We start from the raw sequence: 27,042 nt of genomic DNA, 5'->3' as shown, positions 1-27,042 counted from the left end.
GCATTTCTGCTCCTCTGTCTCAGGTCCAGTGGGCCTGCGGCATGGGGCTGCCCTAACGAGGGGGCTCAGGGGTCTGCAGCCCTGCTGGATCCCATCCCCACCCTGCCTGGTAAATCCACCCTGCTGGATCCCGGCCATGGTCTGGTGGTTTGGTTTCTTTGTCAGTTACAAAGTGCAGTCTCACAGAACATGATTTGCCGCTGGCAGGCTTTTAAACTATGTGTTTGCTTTTGATTATCCCTTTTTTTTTTTTTTTAAATTAATTTTCCAAGGATCAATGTGGTAATGCATATAAAAATTACAATATGTAAAACAAAGTATAAAAGCATACGAGGAATTCCAAACACATAACATACTGTGCCTTGGAGCTTATGAGATCCATACAGTGCTTATTGTATTATGGGAACGCTCTGACCCCAAGACCCAGCGGAAAGGCTTGTTAGAGGAGCTGGGCTAAGCCATGAGCTGTAGGATGCCCAGGAGGAAAACCCTAACGAATATCAAAGCAGAGCTGTTAGAGCAGAACTCAGGCTTGTCTCTGAGATCTAGGGGGACTCTCAGTGGCTTTGTACCAAATTCTGGAGAAGGATGTATACTTCCTCCCCCGCAAATATTGTTCTCCCAGTAGTAAGTGTGTAACTTCATGTCTTTCTAGGAAGAATCTCTGGATTCCCATTGGATCGCAATTACAATTTCTTTGTTCAGCTTCGTTGCCTCTACCAAAGTCCTGCGAGCAGGAGCATTGATGTGGTTAGGAAGAAGGCACATCTTGTGGGCATGCAACTGTAGAAGTCATCAAAGTCTTATGGGCTCTGTGGATTCCCTCTGGATGCGAGGCAGAGCACCAGAGCTGAAACCATCCCAAAGAGGAACACTGTGGGATAGGGCTCGTAGTGCCCTGTCCTGGTGAAGGGCTGTGCAGGAACTCAGCATGTTGCCAGCCTGGGAGCAGAGCTGGGAGGCTGGAGGCACGCAATCCATGCAAGAGCTATTCACAGCTCCGTAATGATATGTAATTGTTTGTATGCGGTCAGCTAGAAATTACCCTGATAAGTTCCACATTGCAGACACTTTGGAGAGGAACCGCTGCGGTCCCCTGGGTAACACTGAAAACGCACACACTTTTCTATTTAATATCAGAACTTGGTTTTTTATGTGAAAAATTCAATATGGCCTTTCTGAAGTCCCACACTGTTCACAAAATTGCCCTTTTTTTTTTTTCTCATGGCAGAGGTGAGCTTGTCTAGTACATGAGATATTCAAACCTGAAGACATTTTAAAAAATGCAGCATCTGTTCCTTTCTACTTTCTGCTTTTTTCTTTTTTCATTTCTGTGTTCCTGGTGAGCTTCAGGAACTGGGATTTTCTGTGTAATTGAAATAACTTGAGCTCTTGCGCATGGGTGATGCATCTCACAGCTGTGTCACTGTCCCGTGGATGTCAGTTCGGATGCTGGGGCTGTGTAAAAAGAATTAGCTTTGATTAAACCTTTCTTGCTTCTTTCTTTTTCCTGTGTTGGCCGAGCTGCCCTGTACCCTAGGAATGGCAGTATTTTGGAGAGAGGCGAGAAACTGAAAGCAAAGCAGAGAGCAAATAAAACTATAAGCATGCCGGCAAAGATCTTAAAATTCAACTTCCAGCCCAAGGAAAAGATTTTTCCTCTCCCGTCTGTTCTATATTTTCCTTTCTTCTCCACTACTCCAAATAAAACCTTCATTTTTTTGGCTTGCAGGATTTTTTTTTTATAACTTAAAAGAGTTATCAGTTGCTAGGTCTTTAGTTTCTAGATTTGTTTTCTCCCGTGAAATAGATTTGTTTTGGTTTCCATTAATCTACATTCAGACTGTGGTGGTAACTTCTTATTTTTCAGGCTGTGATTACAGCGTGATTCCTTATTTTATTTTATTTTTTTCCTGGAGTTCTTCCTCAGTTTACAGTTTATATAACCGATGTGACAAATCTGCCCTGCCTTACTGTAAGTGATCTGCGGGTGAACGTCTCAGTCTCTGGTTTAATGGAACCCAATTGTTGACTTTCAGTTCAGATCTGATGCACGCGCTCTAACCTCTGCTTCAAGACTTAACAGGACGGGTCAAAACTTCTCAAAACTGCCCACACAATGTAAACCCCATCTGGAAATTTGTTTTTATTCTGACCTGGAATGAAAGCAAGTATGTACAGGCATTCCTGCAAACTGGAAATCCAAAATATGTTTGCGGTTGCACGTACTGTTGGAAAAAATACTGGTCTTGTAACTTCCATGGAGGCATTGAGTTCGGAGCTCTGTTTTGGTTTATAGTTTCGTTATATTTTCAACATGATGTCCCAGCAGACCCATCTGATGGTACTCCAGTGACTGTCCCTGACGTGAAGACAGCGGCTCTGCCCCGATGCGAGGGGAGACGTGCTGAGCGAGGAGGAAAGGATAGGACACTGTGTTATTTGGGAGCAGTTGGAAGTGCTCTGGAGCATCCTAGAAGTGCATTTGGATTTGCAAGCAGTGCATGAATGTAGAGCTCGTACAGGAAGAACACGTATATGGAAACAGGAAACAAAATCCCCCCCAGTGCAGCATGAAACATCAGGATTTGGAAATGAACTTCTCAGAATATCCAGCACTGGTTCCTGAGTGGAGGAACGTGCATCTCCATGTCCCCGGGGGCCACGTTTGCGAGAAGCGTGGCTTTGGAGAACGCTGTTGGTAATATTTCCAATGAAAAGAATGTTGATGAAACATTCTGACCCATCTCAAAAACCTTAGAGCTCGTTTCCTCTCTGATTCTGCTGACTCCAGGCTCTGGTGCTGTCAGCGTTAGGTAGGGGTACCATTTTTCAGGGTTCCTTCCTGACAAAGAAAAACAGGACCGGTGGAAAAAGTACTCTGCCAACATATCAAAAGCTGCCCTGAGTGCTGCGAGCAAGGTGACACGTTAGCGGTTTTTAGTTGTCCTTTGGCGTATCAGTGGGGCAAGGAGTTCCAGCGGGGCCGATCCTAGCCCAGCTCTGGGCTCACACGGCTGTTCTGTAATTTTTTTCCTCCTGCCCACGTTGCTTGGACCCAGCTGTGCTGCACCGTTCCGATGTGCAGCAAAGGGAGATCTCAGAGGCTGAGTTCTGCCGCTCGGTGCCGGGACGGTGACTCACGTCCCTGCGCGGTGCCAGCCGGGGCTGGAGGTGACCTGGCCCTGAGTCACTGTGACTCTCCAGCCCAGCGGTTAGGAGGTGAGCTGTGAATCACCGCTGTCTCGCTTTGCTCCGGGAGGAAACCAGGCAAATGGTGTTAACGTGCTTGGCAGGAGGGCTTCTTGTTCCTCAGCCTTGTACAGCCTTTGGCTTGCTTGTCTCTCATCCCTCAGGGCGTTGTGCTCACGTTTCTTCCTATGGAAGTGTCACACAGGATCGGAGAATCATAGAAACTTAGAATGCCTTTGGTTCAAAGGGACATCAAAGCCTCCCCAGCCCCCCCTGCCATGAGCTGCCTGCTCCCAGCTCAGGCTGCCCAGGGCCCATCCATAGCCTGAGGCACCCACAGCTCTGGGCAGCAGTTCCAGCTCCTCATCACTCTGAATGAAACATTTCTCTGACATCCAGGCTAAATCTCCTCTCTTTTAGTTTAAACCCATTCTCCCTTGCCTGCCACTGTCAGACCATGTAAAAACTCAATCCTGCTCCTGCTTGTAATCTCCCTTCAAGTTCTGAAAGGCTGCAATGAAGTCTCTTCGGGGCTTTCTCAGGATTTCTACATGTATTTGCTTTCCTTGCACATCCCATTGCAAGTCCCCTCCTGGCCCATCTCCAAACGCATCATCTCAGATCCAAGAGAGCTGTGGGCGTATTTCTGCACCCAGGAATCCCCAGGCAGGAGCAGAGCCTGCTGGGGATGGCCATGCTGCAGGAGAGGAGATTGGAGGGTCTGTAAACCTGCAGGAATTTGAAAAAGCTCCTTTAATTTAAGAGGAATGTCCTTTTGTTCCCAAATGGATGGGCCCTGTTCCAAAGGCATTCAGGTGTGGTAACTGTAACCAGATGGGCTGTGAAAAGCAGCACAAACAGGTGGTGAGGACAATAGCCATAGACTTTAATTTCCTTGTCAGCATCTCTCTGTGCCTTACATACCCTCTGGGGAGACGAGGGGAGCTGTCACATTTCTGTATGGTGAAGGGGATTACGTCTGAGGGGTTGTTCTGCAACTGCAGAGCATGATTCAAGCCCTTGGACAGAGTGGTGATACTGTCATCTGGGCCCAGGTGCATATCAATTAACATCAAGTGTAATTCACTATGTGTTTTATAGGTGCAGTAATTGATGTATTTTAACACGTATTCGTATGTATAATGGCTGCCATCCTCCCAGGTGTAGCTACTGTTCCTCTGCTGGGACCTCTCCAGCATTGCCCACCTGCTGTGCTTGTCATCTTGGAAAGCCACACTGGTTTTAGTGGGACCCATCACATGTTAAGTTTTGAAATGCAGGGACTGGGGCACTTAAAGATGGACAAGTGCAAGGCGAAGGCTTACGAGCATACAAGTGAAAGTGGCTTTTGTGCTTGTCTCTTGTTTAGCACTGTTACCTCTTTGTTAACACCTCTCCCATCTCTTATCTGGGTGCAGAACTGCAGTTCTTGTTTAAGCCAAGTGGAGTGACTTACAGAGACTGGCATTGCCTTGGCTATAGTCAGTCCCAGAATAGCAGCTGGCTCCTTATGTTTGCCTTACATAGAGATGAGCACGCCTTGTCCCAGTGCGAGCAGGCGTGGGACTCGTACTTACCCCTGAGGGATCTATTTCATTTCTCTAAGGGCAGAAATTTGAAGCCCAGAGAGAAGCAGTTTGTGACTCTTCGTACTCAGAAAAGTTTCTGGCGTTGTCAGAATGGGGTAGGGAGGTGAACTTTGAATGTGTAGGTCCCTCATTTACCAGAAACATCTTCCGCAGACAGTGCTCACAGGGAAGCTGGGGGGAAGACCAGCATGCAAAGTCTGTGTGTGTTGAAGAGATGGGTACAAATCAGATGAGGGCAAGGGAGGGGAGGAGGAGAATCTTTCTTTGTAGTGGAGCTTTTGTCCGCCCTGGTACTTATTAACATTCACATCACAACATTGCTATGGGCTCTGAAGCTTCTAGCCTCTCGTATCTCCAATTGTCTTTCCTAGATGATCAGCTGAATTCAGAAGAGAAGAAGAAAAGAAAGCAGAGAAGGAACAGGACTACCTTCAACAGCAGCCAGCTCCAGGCACTAGAGAGGGTCTTTGAGAGGACACACTACCCTGATGCCTTTGTACGGGAAGACCTTGCACGCAGAGTCAACCTCACTGAAGCCCGAGTTCAGGTAATTCTCACAGCTTGTGTGTAGGCATACCTCACCTAGGTGGTATCATCTGCCCATTCAGTACAGCAGTAGGTGTCACTGAAGAACACATGGGACAGTAGGGTCACCAAACTCTTGGGTCATCCCATGTGGCGGCCCCAGTCTAGAAGAAGATTGCCGTGCCTGATCTGCCCCCGTACTTATCACCTGCTCATTCAGATGTATTTACAGAGCCCTTTTGAAGGCTAGGATGCTTAATGTCCTGTGCTCAGGTTGCTTATGTGAATTTGAGCTGCTCAGCATTTAGCTTGCAGGCCTGCACCTCCTGAAGGTGAAAGCAAACCCGGGAACATGATGAACTGTACAGCACAGAACAGACCTGGTCACTGAGTCAGTTTATTGCACAAGAGCTCTATCAGAGCAGAGTTAAGGATTGTCTTGTCAGTTAGGGTTTCCCATGACAGAGAATTTGCTTTTACAATGTCCCATCTTACCCAGAGAGTCTGGGGTGGTGTGATAAAGGAGTAAGCATCGCAGCAGTGCTGGTTGTGATGGATGGTTAATCTGTGTGCTTCCAGGTGTGGTTCCAGAACCGGAGAGCCAAGTTTCGCAGGAATGAGAGGGCCATGCTGGCCAGCAAGAATGCCTCTCTGCTCAAATCCTACTCAGGGGACGTGACCGCCGTGGAGCAGCCCATAGTACCTCGCCCAGCTCCAAGACCCACCGACTATCTCTCCTGGGGTACCGCCTCGCCTTACAGGTGAGTCAGTAACCCCTCAGGGGCTGACCAGTTGCTGCCATAATTCAGAGCAGCCTGAGCATGGCCCTAAGATGCATTTGTTTTCAATAGCTCTAACAGGCTGGAGGTACGGCAGTTTCACCATCCCACTGGTTTTCCTTACATGTTCCCATCCCACTCCATCTCACTGCCAGGCTTGCACGGTGGGCTTGGTACAGCATCACTGTGGCTCTCCCAGAGCTGCATCCAGTTGCACGTTCTCTGCAGTTAGGAAGTATTGAAAGAGGTTCAAGTAGGAGAACACAGAAGCAGAAGGTATCACACTTACTTTTCTCATGCATCTAGTTTAAAGCAAGGATGAAATGTTTCCATGGGGTGCATAGCCAGGAAAGATTATGGCTGAGCACGCGGGGAGACTTGGTCACCACACAGTGACCAGGATTAGGATTTCTGTGGCAGTCCCGTGGCAGTAACTAGTTGGGAACTCACCCCAGGCTGGGTTGTTTTGTTGTGTTGTTCCCAACCCTCCCCACAGTTGTCAGCATGGAGTGGTTTCTCTATAGTTACTAGAACACAAGCACATGTGTGAACGAGCCGTGCTGCTGTGCTGTGATTTGTCTGCAGTCAGGACCTGGTGTTTTAGAGTTGCAGACTGGGGTTCAACGTCCATCTCCTTGGCCAGCATTGCTTAAGGAGTGGTGGTAAAGAAATGCAGATGTGTCATCCCTGATCTGCTGAATGGAATTGGGATGTCCACACACATCACAGTCCTCCCTGCCCTCTTCTATCCTCTCCACAGCCTGGTGGGAACTGAGTGTGGACACAAGATGCACTGGATCTGTTGGTTTGTGGGGAGCCAGCTGACTTGCAGGCAATGAAAAATGAGGTCGGTGGGTTTCTTTAGCATAGTGGCCTCATTGTTGGTCAAGTTCTTGTAGCCCTTGGCTGAATTTCCTGTTCACCTGGCTTTGTCACAGCCAACTTCCCACTGGCTTGTAGGAGTTACACCGAGCCCAGGTCCTTTCTTTCTTAGTTGCCTTAACCCTCTTCATGCACCTCAGGCATGGTTTGCACAGTGAGGTCTGCAGTTGAGTAGCCTCCTTGATAGTTTGTTTCTTCAGTGCCCTGGGGTCACCCTTGCCCACCGTGTAGCTCCAGAAGAACAAGTCTTAGGTTCATCCACTGCAGATACTGCAAAAGATGCCTCTGCTGACCACCAGTTTGGTCTTAGAGATGGCCCTTATCCTCTAGATTTTATCTGAGGACTGCTGACTGGCACATCCCCCATTAGAGGTTAAGGCTTTCACTCTGTGAAATGTTGCATCCTAGGGAGGAGTTTGGGTGGCGAGCTTAGGGGAGAGAAGCACGAGTCCTTCCCCACCCCGCTAAGTCTGTTCTGGTCACAGCACCAGATCCCTACTGAACACTCGTGGCTCATTTCTACCTCTCACACTTTTAAAAATAGATCGTCCCTCCCAAGATGTTGTTTACACGAGGGGCTTCATAACGGCTTCTAGGAGAAGACCCTGCAAAGGTAACTTCAGGGGCACACTGGGAAGGGCTGTCCGGGGCTGCTCTGGGCAAGGGGAAGCCCAGCACAACAGGGGCATGCAAACAGGAGAGTGAGGGAGAAGGGAGAGCCTTGGGAAGATTTCTTTCCCCCTGAGGTGAGATCCAGACCTGGCAGTGGCTCTCCATGGTGAGAAGACACTTTCCCAATGTTTTGATATCTTTTTCTTGTTTATAGCCAAAGCATTTCAGCAAAGGTATTTGCAGCTTACAGCCATTCCCACTGATGCACCAAACCAGAACAGGCTGTCTTCTCCCACTGCCCCTGCAATGGGGTGGGAGGCATTGGCAGAGGAACAGAGCACTTGGTTTCCCCAGCATGGGGTTTTCATGACCCTTTAGACACTTTCCCCAGATTCCTAATTCTGCTGGGCATCACTTATGTCGTATTCATTTTAATGGGCACCCGGGCCAGGTTGTCAGAGCCTCATAAAGCCTTTGAACTCAGTAAGGTTATTAAAATATTGGATGCTTGGCGAAAAAACAGCCGTGCAGAGTGTTTGCATGGCCCTCTGCCCCCTCCCCACCTCCTCAGGCTGCCCCAGCAGCCTCTGATTCACAGCTGCTCCGAGATAGGGCTGAGAGCTGCGTGGCCAGTGCTGTTTTTACTGTTAGATCTGGGGCAAGTTTTCAATCAGTGTGTTTATTCTCCAAATACGTTCAGCAACAGGTCAACCAAAGCTATTTGCAGATCTGCATTGCATAGATAGCCAAGTAGATACTATTATTTTTTGAAGCTGAAATGTTTTGGTTAGACATATTTTAGCGTAGGTTCCTAAGAAAACAAGACTAGCAGTCGTGCTGTCAGCCTGCACTTCCCACTCCAACGACCTTTGACTCCATGGTCCATTGAAAACCATATTTGAAAGGAGAATTGTAGGTCTCAGAAATGCAATGTTCCTCTGTGTTTCATGAAAATAGGCAGCAAAAGAGCCCGGCTTTTGCATCTGGACAGAGCAGTGGGGGGGACCACTGGGTGATTTCAACCTTTAGACCTAGGAGAGTCACTGGGGCAACTGCTCAAAGCAGAGCAATGTTAAGAGAAGCCTTTGCAAGCACTGATCCTGATGGAGTAACTTGCTGAAGGAGAGTGTTTCTGTAAATTTTTGCTTTGGCAGGGTTTTCGTGGGCCAGCAGCAATTTCCCCCAGGCCTTTGAGGAGCAAGAGGCTCCTTGGAGTTTCAGGCAGGACTTGGGCAGTGGTTATATATGGTTTTTGGATGCCAAAAGAAATAATAATAATCTTGTGGGAGAGGGAGGAGAGGAGGAAACCTGAGTCTCAATAAGAGAGATAGTGGAATAGTCATGAATACAGCCAAATTTATGAATGTCAGCAAAAGAATGGGGACCGTTTTCACCCGAGGCTGTAAATTCCTATTTTATCTAAGCTGGAGCATCCTTCAGCTCCACTCATTCCTTCCAGCACAAAACTGCAGGGAAGATGTACCTGTTGGAAATGCTGCTCCATGCCCACTGGCTCCCCATACACCTTGGGAAACTCCAAGCAGCGTAGGTCTCCTCACATTGCTGATGCTGTACAGGGCACAGAGTGGTCAGCAGCCCAAAGGAGGACATGGGGAAGGAGCTGATGGAAGCTCCTGGAAGAGCTGGAGCATGCCTGAGCCCCAGGGGTCTGCAGGGGCTCTGTGGCTCACCCCACAGCTCCTGCCCTTGGGGCTGCTGGAGGGGTTGAAATCTCTTGGGTTCTTCTGGAGGAATAAAGGAAGAAAAGGTGTGCTTTATTTCAGTGTCTTACCTCCTCGTTAGAAACTCTGGGAGTGTCTTGAGTGTTTTCTCTCCTGCGAGAGGTTTTGTGCTGTTCAAAGGCTGTAAGCAGTTGTATATCCATGGCCCTGAGCAGCCATTTCCACAGGTGTGAGCTGTTCTGTTACCATGCAGACATGGCATTCCTCTGTGAAATTCTTTTCCCTGCTTATAAAATGAGAAAATCACCTAAGGTGAGACCTTCCAATAGCACTGGTCAGGATCTCCTGACAGCTGGAGGATTCAGGCAGTGCTGAACTGGGTTTAAACTGCTGGCAGCTCTGCCCCATGATGTCTGAGGCAGCATCAGTGCACTGGGATGAGCACGCAGCAAATCCCACGGCCCTCCAGGAAGCCTCACTGTTGCAAAGGCTCTTCCAGTCATGGAAAGGAGGGAGGTGTGGGAGTCAGCATCCCTGGAGGTGTTCAAGAACCACGGCAGTGAAGGTCATGGTCAGTGGGCATGGTGGGATGGGATGGTGGTTGGTCTAGATGTTCTCAGAGGGTCTTTTCTAAACCTTAACAATTCTATGATTCCATGGCTCAATGGGTAGAGGAGGGTATTTCCCAGAGCCACAGACACTAGCCACCCAGAAAGGTGACTTGGGAGGCTGAGCAACACCAGTACCATTTGGGGTTTCCTCCTGAACACACTGATCATGTTAAATTGTCATCTCTGGTTCACTCGGTGTTTATCTGTGGATCCCCATAAAGACATGCACCACGTCAGATAGTTTGCTGGCTTTTGGGGTGGATCCTATTTGCAGAAGCCTGGGATGCATGAGTTAAACAAGTTTTCTAGTGGTCTGGAGAGCAGATTTGCAAATTTTTGGTAGGATAAGAAAGGGCTCTGACATCTTTGTTCAGCCTCCGCTGCCAAAAGAGCTGTTTTTCACGAACAAAGACGTGATTTGAAAGCAGCAAAAATGTTAGTGTTTTCTTTTTCCCCCCAGCCTTTAAGGCGTGTTCTATAGGATCAGCTGAAGTTTTGAGGGGAAGAAAATGTGGAATTTTGCCTTCCAAGATTCTGCAACCAACAGACATCACAATTGTTGAAATGGGTTTTTCCTGGAGCGCTTCTTTGAAGTAACATGTGTTACAGAAGTGACGTGTTTTCTCAAGCAGTAAAAACAAAACTTGGTCTCATCAAAAGGACATTGCTTCCAGTGGGAATAGTTTTAAGGACAATGGTCTAGTTGGCAGGCTGGGCACCCTGACCTCATTGCAAAGCTCTCGGGTTAGTGAATAGGAAGTGGAAAATTTCCTCTTGCCTTAAACAACTCTGGTGTTGGCTGACCCTCAGCGAGTGGGCTGCAGCACAGAGATTTCCAGTGGTGTTCAGCGTGGGGTTGTGACAGTCTCATGCTCGTGTAAGAAACACATCCCACAGGGATGAAAACCCCAGGGTTTAACCTTTGCAGCGCAGAGTTCTGCCACGGTGCAGGGACCCCGCTGTGACCCAATGTTTCTCTCTTTCTCCCCACCCCGCAGTGCCATGGCCACCTACTCCACCACGTGTACCAACGCCAGCCCGGCGCAGGGCATGAATATGGCCAACAGTATTGCCAACCTGAGACTGAAGGCAAAAGAATATAGTTTACAGAGGAATCAAGTGCCCACAGTCAATTAATGACTGGAGGCAGCTGCTTCGCAGAAGGAGAAAATACGACAGCACCCGTCCTGCTTCGCAACTTCTGTGCTGAAATTAAAAAAATATATATAAAAAAAATATAAAAAAAAAAAAGAAAAGAAAAAAGAAAAAAAAAAAAAAAGCCAACCCCCAGCCCAGAACTGAACATTGGGACCAAAGCGGGAGCAAACTGAACCGCTCGAGTGACAAGGTTCCTCCTTCCTTTTGGGATAATGCCACCATTTTTTTTCTTGTTATTGTCAGGTTTATTGCTTCTGCTCAATATACTACGAGCTTCTTCAGTTAAGGACAGTCTCACCCTTGTTGTTTTCCATTTTTGTATGGGACTGCAAAAAGAAACCTCCGCTGATCTCAGCCCGCGGCCGCCTCCCACCCAACACCGTGCCGAGGTGCAAAGCTTGCTCCCCCAGCCCAGCTCACCCTAGAAGAAGAAATTCTTCAGTCACTGCTTTCCGTTGTATCCACCTGACCTTCCATCCCCTCCCACGTCCCTTGTGCCACAAAGGCAATGCCATTGATGCTGACTGCAAGAAGCCCACGGGCGTGACGGGCTGGGAGCATCCTTCCAGGGGTCACCCGGACCGAGATGTGAGGAAGATCTCTGTGGGCTTTGCACACTTTGTCAGTGTCTCGAAAAGCCAAAGAAGAGAGAAAAGCCAATGTGTGTTTGAGAGTGAGGGGGAGGATGGAGAGGGGGGTCACTCTGTAGTGCCAAGAATAGGACTGTTAGGACACTCCTTTCCATGCCTTACGGCTTGTGCCACAGGGAGAGGCGTTGTCCAGATGCATTTGTTTTATATATACTGTATATATTTATATATATAAGATATACATGCAAGCTTGGTTGGTGTTTTTTATTAAACAAAATAAAATCCATTGAAAATGTTTGGGATGTTTGTGCTGCATCCAGGTTCCAGGAGCCATGCATTGAGGTTCCAGACACAACCTCTCTCACCCTTTTCAGAGCCCTTCCCCACAGCTTCGTGCAGCACTCCTCTTCCCGTGGGAAACCCCACAGCAGTGGGGCTGGAGGGAAGCCACATTTCTGTCCAGATTTTCCTATTGAGCATTTGTATCTTGATAGAATAAGACAAAGGTCTTGCCTGCCTATCCAACTAGATAGGTTCCTGTGACTGGGAACACACAAGGACATCCCAGTGGAAAGTCTCCACCAGTCCCTCAGAGGATGGGTAATGTCTCAGCAGGGAGAACACAGTCTTATTGCTATCATCTGCCCCGTAGCCTTCACCACCCTCCTTTACTGCTCCCCTCCCTCTTCTGGAGAGCCAATTAGGACCTAATTTCTTTCTCTCCTTGAAAAGCAGAGGAGATGCAACCCAAAAGGGGTGTCTTCCATGCAAGCAAGTTAGGATCTTTCACATTGCTGGTGGTGTCTGCCTCTTGGAAACCTTGGGTGAGGGAGGGGCTTCTTATTTATGGCAAATAGCACTTCTCCAAGAGACATACCCCAAAAGAGGGGGGCTTTGCCATGGAGTTGTCCTACCAAAATCAGCAGAGCTGCTCTGTTGTCCACGCTGGGATGGAGGGAGGAAAAAAAGCATGGCCATGAGGGGTATTCCTTAGGTCTGAGGTCTCTATCTTGGTGTTTGCTGTAGAGATGTCTGACGGAGGGGTGTGGTAGTCTAAATCAGCGCACTGTGGGAAATGAGAAATAGATCTCTTTAAAGTGAAGGTGAAAACTCAACTGGCAGAATGTGAATGGAAGTCCAGACGAGGTATTTGAGCGACGCTGGAAGCAAAGCCCCACATCCAGACTGGTGTAAGTTATGCTGGTGATGGCGTGTGTAATTGCTTGTAGACTATTTTTTTTTTCTCTACCTGTGTAGGTATTTTTGATATAAGAAGAAGGCTGCTTGTGATCTGGACATAAAATTAGAAAGAGATTATATCTGCAAACAGAACAGGAAGAAGGAAAGCAACACTGAACAAGCCACGCATTTTAAGAAATCCCTGATATTCTGTTTTGATCCTTTTTATTTTCTTTTCCCCTTTTGTAGTGCAGAGGAGCTAGCGTTCCTAAACCAAGCTATTTCTATCACAGTATGTGGTTCCAGCTCTTGGAGCCAGGTTATCCCATTGGAAATCTCAGCCTTCACGTAGAAACTCACCCTTGGTTCCTGTGCCTACACAAACAGAACCATGATTGAAGACTGTGTCCTGCAAGATCAGAAAGAAAAGGGACCGGTGCAACGTGATGCTCCTCAGCTGGCCTGCCTGGCTCACCCTCTCCTTGCCTTGCTGCCCTCTGCTGGGACCCACCAGTGTTACCCAACCCTGGATTGAGAGACGTGTCTCGAAGCCCATGCTGGGATGTTTACACAAAGGGGCTCACATAATGTCACTAGCGCTTTGTTCACATCTATCTGCTAAATGAGTGCAGCTGGATCGATGGACAGGTTTTGTTTGTTCTCAATCACCGTTGGCCTCGGCCAACACGTGGTGTCATCCATCAAGCCAAACGTTACGGTGGTGTGCATTTAACCTGTATTTTACTGAACTGTGTAAATAGATTCGCAAATTCACAGCCTTATCCTGAAGGCATAGAGTGCTGTGGGGTTTTAGGAGACATTCAGTCGCAGCTCCAAGGACGTTGCCATGGTTACCCCTGTTATTGCCATGTTTGAGTACGGTTCAGGGGAAAAAATGATCTCGAAGCACGCTTGCCTGCTCTGTATGAGTGCTGATTTCTCAGCCTCCCCCTTCCCGATGTGGGAGAAGGCACTGATTTTCTGTAAGTGGGATTTGTGAGCATGGCGTGGATGGATGGGGCTGGTGGGACTCCACACGTGGTGCCACGGGAGGAACTCCCAGATGGAAGCTATCCTGTAAATTATCTCTGGCTTTGTGATGTAAAATGCCCAGTGTTTGCACTAGAATAGAAACGATCATTCCCCAGTCCTTTCTATCAGCTGCCCCTTGTGTGAGGTGTTGCTGCCCTGAGATCCTACTGCGTGGGCTGTAGGGAAGATTGCTGAGCATGGTGAGGCTGGGGCTCAGGCATCATTATTGGGGCGCTGTTGGGAGGTGAAGAAGCCATAAAAGGAGAAGTGCTGGGTCCCACTGCCAGAATGGGAAGCAAAATGGGATCAGCTCACCAGGGAAGAGGCTTTACTGACAAACAAGGGAGGGGCTCAGAGGCTAAGGAGGGCTAATTAGTGTAGTAAGCCGTTAAAACAGGTGCTGGGGTAGAACACGTTTCTTCGTATGGGAAAGTACCAAGCTTCGTTAGGGTTGGTAAGTTGTGCTTCAGAGATTCAGCAGCTCTTGTTGAGGAGGGATTCCAGAGCATAGTTGGGCTCTTCTCCTGCTTCCTTGCTCAGCTCCTAACCACTGAATTAAGGTAACTGGGCTGAAAGTGTGGGGTGATGGAAGTACGAGAGGCCAGTAAGGGAAAGAGGGCTGCGGTACCTCAGAGCTGCTCTTCCAACACTTAAATAGTAACATCAGCCCCTTGCCTGCAATTGCCTGGTTGTCAGTAGGAGCAGGGCTGCAAATGGTGTTGCTTCCAAGCCAACCACAAGACTGGAGCTGCTTGGGTTACCCTGTGAAATTTGAGACACTGCTTTGGTGAGGAAACACCAGCAAAGCTGAAGTGGTGTCACTCAGCAACACTGCTCAATGTGACCTCTCATTGGGATCCCAATACATCTGCCCCTCTTAGTCTGCTTGCAGTGGTGATGGGCTGGTCTTCTTCTGACATGAGTTTGCTGGGCTAAAAGTGAGGCCAATGAACTGAGGCATCCTTCAAGTGAGAATCAAAGCTGTTGCTTTGTGCTGGTGGGAGTTGTGGGAAATGGTTGAAACATCGACATGATGGAGGAAAGCTGTGTGGCTGTAGAGCTTCACTCTCAGGAGCTCACTTGATAAATGTGCCCAATGGGTTTCTGGCTGCAGCTGTTGGTCTGGGAGGCTTGCTCAGCCCTACATCCGCTGCCACACGAATGTGGCTTTGTGGAGGAAGAGGAGAAATCTAGAACTGTACATTCAGGAATTTGGTATAGGGAGAGTGATGGCATCCTGGCTCTTTCTGTGGGGCTGGAGCTTCCGTGCTTCCCACCAGTGATGGTTCAGGAGAGCAGCATGCACCTAAAGCCTCTCAGAAGCTGCCAGATTTTATTTTAATAGCTTCTGGGAGGGGGCTGGAAAGCCAGTGCCTACTGGGGACTGGCAAGGACCTTATGCTGTGTCCCTGTCCTCTTCCATACTCCTGGGGTCTGTCAGCTGTGGCCCAGTTCTGCTTCACTTCTTCCCTCTGCCTGGCCAAGCAGTGCCAGATTTTGTCTCACTGTTGCTAGTTTCCAGCTCAGAGGTGGCTTTGGCGAAGGGCTGGGTGCAGCTGTCCTTGCCAATGGGATGTGCTTACATCAGCCACACTTATGAATGCATCTCAGAGCACCCTGAAGTGCACCATGTGCAATGGATCTGGATAGAAAGGCTGGTCCTATCTGCTCAAAATGCAATCAAATGAGAAGGAGATGAATTCTCTGTGCATGGGCAGTCACATCACGCTGCTGGGGTGGTTCCTTAACACTGCTGGGCTTTGATGGTAGGATGGGCTGGGAGCAGCACTCTGGGAGATAGGGCCCTCCTGGGCCACATCAGGCACTTATCTGCAGGGTGAGTGCAGCTCTCCAGGCTGGCAGCACATCCATCACCACGTCCGAGGGCTGTATCTGATGCTGATTGAAAAATTGAGTTCCTTTTCCTGTGGTAGCGTCCAAGTTTTCACATTTTTGACTTCATCCCAAATCGGGCTGAGGAGTGGAAATCTCTAAAAATACTGTAATGAAAATGCAAATATGCACAGGCATGGCTGAGGAGCTGACACAATAGATTTTCCAGCCTTACCGAAATGGAATACACTGAGCCTTTGAAAAATAAACTCCCAGGAAAGCTGCTATGTGTCTGCCACAGCCTCATGTCACTGTGGCTCAAGTGAGACTTTTGAGCAGGATGTTTTGTGTCCAGAGCTTGGCAAGATGAAGGCTGTTTTCTTCAGCATCTCTCCAGTAGACAGTGTATCTCCTCCCTGAGCTCTGCGGTCAGCCTGGCTGGATGGTTCTTCATGTCTATATAATGGCACACAGGGGCATGTTGTGATAAGGTGGGGGTCGGCCTCTTCTACCAGGTAACAGTGATAGGATGAGAGAGAATGGCTTTAAATCATGCTGGGGGAGGATCAGGCTGGGTATTGGGAATTATTTCTTCTCAGAAAGAGTAGTGGTGGATTGGAACAGGCTGCCCAGGGAGGTGCTCAATAAACATGGAGATGTGGCACTGAGGGATGTGGTTAGTGGGCAATGTTGGTGGTAAGAGGGTGGTTGGATCTGATCATCCTAGTGGTCTCTTCCGAACTTTATGATTCTATGATTCTTGTTTAGGGTTGTGAAGGTCCCATGCTGCCATCCCAGCTGAGACATGGCAGAGATGATGAAGAATGAATTGGGTTTAGATGGCAAGGACCGTATAGGTAGTCAAGTTGGTGCACTTACTGGGCACTTTGTCTATCAGGATGAGGTTTTGGTTCTAACACAAATGGCCAAGAAGGATTTCAGAGGTGTAAGCAGTGATAATCCACCCAGGGCAATGACTTACTGAATGTGCTTGGCATGCACCACATCCCTCACAACAGACAGGTCCATCTCAGGCTTCACCAAGGAGAGCTCACTCTCCCAGGCTGGCAGCCTCAAATAATAGATAATAATAATAATCTGTCTTTAATTTCCCCTCTCTCCTCTTGGTGATGAATGGCTCGCAGCAAGAAGCAGCTGTTGACGGGGAGCAGGGTGGCTTCTCTGGGGTTTATTGTTTTAATCATGGCCTAAGTGAAAGTGACAGCCTGAAGATGAAATATCTGCTGAAAGGAAATCATAACTCTGGGTGACTCCACTTTGCTCTGTGACAGGCGAGGGTGTATTTTTGTTGGACACAGTGGATTGTGATCTCAATGGAGCGTTTGCTGGAACCCTCCTCCTGCCTTAGTGCTGTTGGGTTTGTGTTATCACCAGTGCCACATGTGAGCACTTAGGCCTACCTGGAGCCTTGTGTTAAAGCTGACCTGCTGGCCTCAATGGGTCTGGAGCCTGGGGAGATCTGAAGGTGCTAATGGGGGTTTGTAACCCCAAAGGAGACAAGGTGAACAAGGAAGGTAAGCACGGCGTCTGCTCATCAGGAAAGAGAAGGATCTTCCCGTTGAGGATGAGGGATGCCAAAAAAGGAGGAAAGGCTGTTAAGCTGTAAATGAATGAGCAGCAGGAGCCCAGCATACAGGGGACACAGCCACTCCACCGCACATCTGGCACATGGGACCTCTGCATGCCCCAGTGCCTGGCCCCAGTGGGTTAAATGGTGCACGTGGCTGCAAAGCGTTTGAGCTGGCGCATCTCTGAGCACCATAAACATGGGGGAGAACAGTTTTTAAAATAGCATCTTTCATGTTCCCGAAAAAATGTTCTCATGTGCTCGGCTGGCTGAAAACCACTGTTACAAAACAAAATGCTTCCCATCAGCAGTCGTTAGGGCTTGAGCCTGGGCTGGGGTGCTGCTTGATAGAACGAGAGCAGTTAACAAGAGCAGAACAGAAAAGTCAGCAAAGTTGTTCTTTTCCTAATTAAAAAAACACATCCTAAACCACTAATGGTGCCAGAACTCTCACACTCCCGTTGGATGGGAGCCCTGGCAGTCCCTTCATGCAGAGGCTCGACCTCCAGCCCCCCTTGCAGGGACAGGGGTGACACAGGAGGGACAATCACAGATGTCCCCACGCAGCCATGTGTGTCCCCACCTTCACAGCTCCATTGGCTGTGTGCCTCAGGGTGGCTCATTCTGCAGATTTTTCTCTTTGAGGACAGTGCTGCTGCATAAGTTGATTTCATCGCGTGAGTTGAGTTTATTGACGTGAACAGGGAGAAGCGTGGGCTGTACAGGAGCAGGAAGGTGCCTGTGCCCAAAAATGTTTGGGAAATGTGTGTTGCATGTGCCGTACACATGCAACTGATATTTGTTTGCGCTGTACTAAAGCACGCAGCTATATTCTTGAGTTACAGCTATAGGCTCATGATTAACAGAATCTCAGGGGCTGGAAGGAACCTCAGGAGATCATCAAGCCCAACCCCATGCTAAAAGAAGTTCCCTATGGTAGGTTGAGCAGGAAAACATCCGTGTTTTGAATATCTCCAGTCAGGAGTGCAGTGGTGGGTCCAGGCTCTGCTCCCCAATCCATCCACCACGCGTGCCATGTTTTTTACTGAACGCCAACAGATAACACGAGACCTCCTGGGGCAGCAAAACTGATGGAGAAAGAGAAAGGGATGAAGAGGAGGTAGGTGCTGGGGGGAGCTGGGGCAAGCCCTTGTGTCCCTCTGCCCAGCTACTGCTTTGGCTATCCTGTCCCCTGTTCTTTTTTCAGAAAGGAGGGGTTTGTGTAGTGTGGCTGAAAAGCTGCTTGCCTACCACCCTTCTTGTTGTTGTTCACCTTCTCTTCTATTTCCAAAGAAGGAATTGGAGGGAGTAATTTAAAACAAAACAAAAAAAAAAACAAAAAAAAACAACTCACTCATTGTTTTTCCTGGCCAAGTGCTACCTTGAGCGACTACATTTGAAGTCTGACAACCCCCTCCAGAACTTTTATCCACTTAAACGTCACTGTTTCAGCAAATTCTAAAATTTGTGGTTTATTTGACACCGAGTGACTCTGCTCGTGCTTGTTTTTCCTGGGATGCCTTCAAGGTACTAGTCATTAAACAACCACTACTTGAAGGTGCCGGCGCGCTGGCCCTGTCCCGTTACGGATGAGTAATGGGGAAATGAGCACTTGCTGATTAACAGCGATTTCCACATCAGTGATGAACACGATGGAAGGAGCCAGGATTTGAAGCTCAGTGTGCCGACTTGGTGACGTGGGGACTGTTGACTCCTCCTGATGCAAAAGCATGCTCAGAGCCATACATCAAAAGTCAGCCACCAGCTCCAGCTACTTTTTGGCCATACCTGTAGATGTAGTTCAAGATGCTGATGTACCTGCCTGAAGCGTGAAAGTGTCGTGGGCTTCACTCGCATCTCAGGGATATTTCCTCTGAGTGGCAGTTCTTCTGGGCTCTTCCAATGGAGAGCAAGAGAAGGAGATGGGCATCACCTCCCTCCTGGGGCTGGGTTGTGATGGGTTCCCATCAGAGAGGTGGAGGAAGGGAAGCACATTGCAAATGCTTTCTGTCACTAGTCGGCTCCCTTAGACTTTGTGTTTCATTTTATTACTAGAAAGCATTTGCTGGGCAATATGTCAGTGGGCGCCAGGACACAGTGTCCCCAAGGACTCGCCCTCTAGCAGTAAGACCCCATGCTCAGTGTCTTGCAGGTGTCTTCTTTTTAAACCCTACCTCTGGCAGGCCATGTAAATCTCTCTCAGATCTCTGATAGCACATAAATATCCCCCAAAATGCAATGCTTACCAAACATTATCGCGTGATTGAGACATAAATCCTGTGTCAGCTCGGAGAAACATCTGTGGCTATCAAGTTAACCAAGTCAAGACAGCTCTTTAACTATTCCCAAACAGCTTGTGAAGACATAGACAAGGAGCAGCCCATCTGAAATGCTTTTGGAGCGGCCATTCATCACATTTGTAGAAGTCATAAACAGGTTCTATGGCTTCTGTCTCTGCCTTGAGCTTCAGGAAGCGGTGATGTGGCAATGTGCAGGAGTCGCCTCGATTCTCAGGCTTTGCTTTTTCTCACGTTGAAGGATATTCTTTGTTCCCTGAAGTGCAGGTGAGGCCGTGGTTGTGCTCCAGCCCTTTGAGCCTCCATCATGCGTGGCAGCATCTTGGGGCTGGTGGTGCCTGGAGTTGAGCCTTCTCACAACTGCCCGGGGAGATCTCTCTGCTGCAGAATGAATCAGCCCTGCCGGCAGCTGGAGCAGCCCAATGACGTGAGGTCAGGGGCTGGGCAGGGGAAGATTTAAAGCCGCTTCTGTCCAGAACATGAACTCCTATGATTTGGCTGTTTCAGCAGCTGTTACGGTCCTTGATGGCGTGAAATGTCAGCGATGGACTTTGCCCAACATTTATGTAAACTCTGAACTGTGTGCAGCTGCAGGGCCAAGCTATAAATTTCCCAGAAGGAGCAAGGTTGCAGAGCCTTCCAGGGCAAGCTGAAGTTGGAAGCAGAGGGTGGTTGAATGTGTCTCTTGGCTCCCCATGACCCTGGATGCAGCATCCAAGGGGATGCTGTCTTTGGAGAGATTCCATCACCTACCTGGCTGGAAACCTGGGTACTACTGGCCCTGCCCTGTGTTTTTCAAGGGTCAACTGCTCTTCATGTTTCCTCTGTTCTGTAGAGGGTCTTGGGCTCTGCAGAGAGATATTCTATCCTGGTGTTCCCAGATATGGGGGCATGGCACTAAGGGATGTGGACTGCTGACAGGACTCTGTAAGTCAAGTCGATGATTGGAGTCAGTGATCTTGAAGGTCTTTTCCAAACAGGCTGGCTCTGTGATTCTACACCTGAATGGCTCAGCTATATTATGGGCTGGCACAGAGGATTTGCTCCCCTTTGCCTATTTCAGCTCGTGGCTAAAGCAATATCTCCTATTTGGTTCTGTCACAGTAGCTCCTTCCTGACTCAGAACTCCAGCCTCACCAGCTTACCAGCAACCCTTATGCTTGCTTTCATAACCCCTTGGTTCAGCACTCCCCTATGGACAGAATACAGATAAAGGTACGTTCTCCAGCTCTCCACCAAGTTTTCAGACTGCTGAGTAGCAGCACTTTAAAAACTGCAATATACACAGTGCCCAAAGCAAAGGATGTTGTTCTTCGGAGATAATGTTTTCATGTACCAACTTCTTTTGAAACTGGAAGTTTAGCAGTTGTGAAAAGCTGCCTGGCATTGGGCAGAGGACAGCAGTGAAGGTGCTGGAAGTGATATTTGTGATACATTACTGGTAAATGTGTGCAAGTGAAAAGGAAAGAGTTTCACTGGCAGAACTGCACTAACTTAGTTTTGCATGTCGTGTTTTTGATATCAGCTGTAATGTGAATTTCAGACTTGTCTGTTCAAATTCAGAGGATGTGAAAACAAGGCCCTGTGCTGTTTAAGTGTCTTCAAGTAGTAAGAATAGTACCACGTGATCCCCAGAATGTGTGCTAAAAGGGGAATCACATTGCACTATGGCTTTCTTGCTGATTTCTGGTCCCAGTCACCTGGGCCAGGCCACATCACTGTGGCACTATTAACATCCCATTGTGTGCATATGGGGTTGGACCTGCATCCCTGAAGGGAGGAAAAGCCCAGCCTGGGGAATGCCAGGAAATTAACAGATCAAGCTGTTTTTCCTCCAAAACTCTGCTGGCTTCTTCTCATCCAGCTGTGCTTTACCCCAATGGGCTTGACCCCTTTCCTTGGGGTGGGAGTTCAAGTGACCTACATCTAATTTCTCACTGTCTTCTGATGAGTGTTTTCATAACACTATTCTCCTTCCCAGTTTTGGGGACCTGCCAGAGCTTGGCTAAAGCTGCAACCCTTCTGCTCTTTGACACAGTGGCTGCTCTCTGCAGGATGCTTCCTGCAGGCTCAAGGAGGTGGGGTGTAAGCAGAAGTCAGGGCTGACAGATGGTGGTGATGTGTCCTGGTCTTACAAGTGGTTGGAAAGCACCAGGATAAGCTTGGGACCATGCCAAGAGGTGGTGCCTGATGGTGATGCAGGTGATTGATCCCCTTCTGAGGGGCTGCAGTGTGGGAAGGGAGGAAGGTGGGCATGGAAAGGGAGGACTTGATGGACCATCACAGTGCTCTGCTCACACATGCACCTGGAAGGCCCAAGGCTGCTGCTAGAGGTATGGCTCTGCATCACTGAAGGCAGGATGCAAGTGTGGGGTGGGACTGGGGATGGTAATAATAATGGAGCTGGGAAAGGGGGTGGGAGTGGATATGAGGAAATGGGCCCCTGCATGCCTGGAAGCGGGCAGCACGGTGGAAAACTGCACTGGGAATGGCACTGAGGACTCAATGGGGAGATGCTGACTTTACCCACTGGAGAATGAATTGCACCAATGATAAAATCACTTGGATTTTGCAGGGGCTGAGATATCACGCATGGAAAAGAGGTGTTGCTCCTGCTTGTCACCCAGGTCCATCAACATCAGATGAGTGCAGAGTCTGCAGGGATCATCTGACCCTTGGTGAGATGGGGTAGCCATCGTATGTGCCTCAGGTCCAGCAGCCATGGATTTGGGAGTGCCTCTGGGCCCAGGCACATGGAGTGGAGCTGGCAGTCGATGCCTCCTCTTGCTGGATGTCCCTGCAGCCTGCTGATGCTCATCCCACTTTGAGAGCCTGCGCCGGCCCCAGAAATGGTGCACTCTGACATGGAAGCAGCCAAATGCTGAGTTTGGCCTCCTGGGCTCGCTTTGATGTGCTGTGGTGCTGCCCCAGCTCACAGTATTCCCCAGAGCAGACCCCCCCCCCCTCTCCTTTCTCAGTAGCCATGAGAAACATCCTCTCTGTGGTGTTTCCAAAAGGAAAAAATGTCCTCGGCTGCTGTAAATAGCGCAAGGAAATGATTTCTCATGGTCCTGCGAGGACCAGCATTTCTGCTGCTTGGGCCTCACAAGCTCATTGAGCAGATGTCAGTGGAGGGCCCTCCTCTATGGCCAGGCAATTCCCATGCTGCTGTCTTCAGGAAGGCTTCTTGGGGGGGCCCTGGGAGCCCAAGCAACCAAAGTGCTGGGAGAATCCTGAAGGCTGAGGGAACGTGGGCATGCCCACTTTATATGTTGGTTTCGAAACCCGCTTTATTTGTTGGTTGTTGTTCCCAAAGGAAGCTTGGAGAAGCTCACTGACCTCAAGCCACTGGGGAATGTGGTGTTGGACCTGTGGGTGTTGGTACAGAGGGTCACCATCCCTGGAGGTGTTCAGGAACCATGGAGGTGTGGCACTGAGGGATGTGGTCAGTGGGCATGGTGTGGGAGTGCATTGGGGTTGGCCTTGGTGATCTCAGCATTCTTCTCCGTCCTGAAATGGAAAACGGGCAAGGGGAAAAGGAAGGCATTTCCCATAGGAAAAGAAGCCCTCTCCTCTGGACCTATGCTCCTGCTCCCACGCCGCAGTGCATGGGCCATGCAAGGCATATCTGGTACACGGAAACCTCGGTCCCGTAGTCAAATATTATTTCAAAGCTAATGACAAACATCGTCTATTTCTGAAGCGGTCTCGTTTAAAATATTTCCCCTTAATGCTCTCAAAATAGCAGTAATTGAAAACGGTTCTTTGAAACGCCAGTGCATACTTCTTTAATTATATCTCACGCCGCCTGTTTCCAATGGAAGGGCCCTATCTGTTTGCACTTACCGGCCCTTATGAAAAACAGGCTTGGCCCCGAGTCGGCTGGAACCGAAAGGAGAAACGTTTCCCTTCGGAGGCATCATCGGAGCTCATTAACCCGAATCACGGCAGAAACATCCCCGCGAGCCGACCCAGCCCCGGCCCCGCTGAGCCCCGTGCCGCCAGGGGGAGCCGAGCGCCCGCGGACCGCTCCCCGCGTCGGATGCGGGGCGGTGGATCGCGGATGATGCGTGCGCAAGCTGTGATGGAGACAAATGCCTGTTGTCCTGGAGGAGCGGCAAAATCCACAGGGGGAGCTCCGAGCAGACACCGTGGTCGGTGCCCCATAACGTCATGAAGGGGTTTACGCGGGTAAGAGATTGCGAAGGGTCAGAGCCCAAGGATGAGCTGCAGAATAGTGGAGCTGTTTGAGTTGGAAGGGACCCTTAAAGGCCATTTGGTCCAACTCCTCCACACTGAACAGGGACACCCACAGCTCCATCAGTGCTCAGAGCCCCGTCTGGCCTGGCCTTGTCTGTCTGCAGGGATGGGGCATCCACCAATTGACCAAAGGCAGGTTGGTAGCAGAAGAGCAGATGCGAAAGAGTGGTAATTACAGTTAATGGTTGTACTGAAGCACGTAATTTATTTTTTTTACCAGTATGACAGCAATAAAAATATGATTTAGTGATATTTCTGTGACATGAAGGGAGATCAGTCTGAGCTATCTGGGGCAATTGCCCATTGAGCTGAGCACAGGGAGAGCTTGAGGCACACAATTCGCACACAGAGGAGTGTGGGTCTTGAAGAAGAAGGGGTTGTGTGACTTACGTTGCTGTTCAAAGCAAAGCCATTCTTTGTGCACAGAGAAGATCTGGGTGGTTTCGCTTCAAAACCAGTCCAACCTCCAGCACTACCTGGGACTGGGGCATGGGAAATGTACAACGGGTTGCCTGTAAGGTAAACAGGATGAAGAATACAAGCATAAAGGTGTTCTAGCAGTAGCTGATCCTGGATATGTGATACAAGGAAGTTATAAAAGGTAAAACCTCCCACAGATCTGTGGCAAGTAACCAAGAAAGCAATCTGCAGGGCATACAAAACCAGGCCAGAAGTTTGGGCTGAGGCAGCTCCTTCAGGCTGGCCCCTCTGGAACTGCAGTGGGTCAGCATCCCAAAAGGGCAGAGCTGGCTGCAGTGTGAGAAAGGATGTAAAAACCAGGGTGCAATTGGGCTGCTTCAGCTCTCACTGAGACTGGTGTCTCATGAATGACCATATCATAATAAGTCTATGCACAAGGAGGAGAAGCCAGGAAAAATCACCCACCCAATGCTGTGTCTGGGCTGCTGCACCAAGACACCATCCCCAGGGCCAGTGCTGTCCTTTGGGGAAGAGAGAGGGACATTGTCTTCTTTGGCTGGGTTTCTTGTAACTGGCAATTAGCAGTCCTAAAACCATAATGAGGCAATTTGATTCCTTGCTGCTGGGGAGCAGCTGTGATCTGCAAAGAAAAATGAGGTCTTGTGCAATGTCCTGGGAGAGCCAAGCACGAGAATGTGAGCAAATGACCCGCTCTGCTTTGGGGGAAGCAGTTGGAGGTGTCCAGCTTGCAGGAGCCCCTCTCCTCCAGCTGCTGGGCACTACCTCATCCTGTTGGCTTGCAGCTCTACTCATCTGTGGGTAATGGCAAGGTATAGGAGTTAGTTGCTGCCAGCCTGCTCCTGAGTGATTGAACCAGATGCCTTCTGTACAGGTATGTCTCTCCTGAGGACGAAAGGGATAGGGTTAATTAGCAGTAATTATGTGGTGGTTAAATACACAAAAGCTGCTTCAGGCAGGCTTTGTCACAAAGCGTTGTGTGCTGAGATTTGAGCCTGTGCTTCTTTACACGAGGGCTCCCACCAGATCAGACTGCCCAGAGCTCTGTCCAGTGATGGGGCTCTGTCCAGTGATGGGGCTCTGGCCTCGGCACCTGCAGGGATGGGGCAGCTACAGCTTCTCCTCCCATATATGGGACAAGCCCAATGGGTTGCCCATGACCGTGGTGCCTCTGGCCCTAGCAGCTGTGATGAGTGTGGCAGCAGTTCTCTTTTTGTCCACTCTTCCTGCCAGGTTGTGTAAGGATTAAAGCAATGCAGAAGCCAGGTAAACAGTGGAACCAATTTTTGCCAGGTGATTGCTCAAGAAAGGGACTATCTTGTATATTTTCCCAAAAGCCGGGTGTCTTTGGGCATTAACCCCACAGCCGTGAGCTGAGCAGCCTACAGGAGCTGCAGTGGAGATGAGAGTTGGGTGTGAGTGACAGTGGAGTGGATGAGGTTTCATCTGTTGCTCTCAGCCATTCCTTGGTGCTCTGAGAATGCTGCCTACATCCAGACAGCACCCCTGGAAGAAGACATGTGGGCAGGAGATAAAATTAAGAAGAACAGCAAATCTGGCAATGTGTGGGGTTACTGGTGAAGACAAGGAGGTGGACTGGAGGTCACGGTGTGGGGGTTAAAGGAGAATTTTTACCATGGAGAAATGTATTTGAAACAGCTACACCTGGAAAAGATTTCATGGGCTTCTGGGGGCTTTGGCCCTGTCTGGAATGCTTTGGGTTGCACTGGCAGAAAAGATCCTAGGGCCCAGAGGACAGGAGCTGTCCCAGGTCAGGGCTGAGAGAGAAGAGTTAAGAGATGCCTTGGATTTCAGATAATGGGTAGAGTAACACAAGCTCTTTCAGCCCTTTCCTGGAAGGATTTTGCTAACAAAAAAAAAAAAAAAAAAATAGAAGGAGGAGGAGGGATGTGGAGAAGGAAGTGAAAAATATATCATCAACCACTCCTCCAAAAACAATTAGTGCAAATGGGAGGTGGGCGCTGCCCACTGCTGCCTGCCTCAGTGCGATGCCAGCTGCTGATTTATTGTCCCTGCACACAGAACTGCTGGGATGTTTCCCATTTGGCACTTCAAAGATGGGCAAACAATGGGGCTGTGCTTCAAAGGGTGAGGGCTGAGGGACCAGAGGGGCCCTGCAAGGCAGCTGCAGTGCTTCTGGAAGCTTTGCTCATCTCTTACTGCCAGCAGCACTGGGAGCCCATCCATGATTTCATGGTTTCAATGGGGTTCATGCTCCCCAGCAGTTCCCAGATGGGCATAAAGCATCCTCCCCAGCCTGCCCATCTGCTGATGTTCATCAGTTTTCACACCTCTGCTGCAGCACACTGCCTGCTCAAATCCACTTCCAGCCTAAGCAGCACCTTGTCGGTGAAAGAGCTTTGGGCTGGAAAGGTAGGTTTCTGTAAGTGAGACCACTTTTTCCCTTCTGCTATTACTCTTCTGGGAGTTGAGAGCTCCTCTTTGCTGCTTTTTTTCCTGAGCTACCTTTGGAGCCATTAAAAATGTTAAGACTTTTATTAAGTTTTTACAGACTTCTGCACACCTCAGCTTCTCTCTCTTCCTCTGCCTTCCCATATCTGCAGCCCTTTCCTTCTCTTTGTTTCACCTTTCTAGAGAGGAAAAAATGGAGGAAGATATCCAGAATCTTCGTTTTTAGGACAGTGGCACCGGGGAAATGATGAGTCAAGAGGTCCCTGACCCTTTTGCTCCTGATGCTTGGCAGTTGTGTCACTAGGTAATGATTGACTCCTGCTGCCCTCTCTCTCTGCTGTCCTCATGCCAGGCATGGGGCA

At 49.2% G+C, this 27,042-nt stretch overlaps 1 protein-coding gene across 2 annotated transcripts in view; it reads left to right on the top strand.

Annotated features, from left to right (window-relative positions):
• The window catches only part of PRRX1 (paired related homeobox 1), a 29,944-nt gene extending 18,027 nt beyond the window's left edge, over window positions 1-11,917 (top strand). The window contains exons 2-5 of one of the 2 annotated variants that reach the window (XM_065743499.1): window positions 5,153-5,328; window positions 5,886-6,067; window positions 7,512-7,580; window positions 10,871-11,012. In XM_065743499.1, the coding sequence (XP_065599571.1) occupies window positions 5,153-5,328; window positions 5,886-6,067; window positions 7,512-7,563 (410 nt within the window). In that variant the 3' untranslated portion in view covers window positions 7,564-7,580; window positions 10,871-11,012. Of the gene's footprint in view, window positions 1-5,152; window positions 5,329-5,885; window positions 6,068-7,511; window positions 7,581-10,870 lie in introns of both variants that reach the window. The other variant, XM_065743509.1, reaches the window with a different exon arrangement.
• The last annotated feature ends 15,125 nt before the right edge of the window (window positions 11,918-27,042 follow it).

Source organism: Cyrtonyx montezumae, unplaced genomic scaffold (genome assembly GCF_038088225.1).
Source record: "Cyrtonyx montezumae isolate F1298 unplaced genomic scaffold, pur_monq_1.0 scaffold_1, whole genome shotgun sequence".
Lineage (NCBI taxonomy): Eukaryota > Metazoa > Chordata > Aves > Galliformes > Odontophoridae > Cyrtonyx > Cyrtonyx montezumae.
This window is presented reverse-complemented; position numbering and strand designations above follow the sequence as displayed.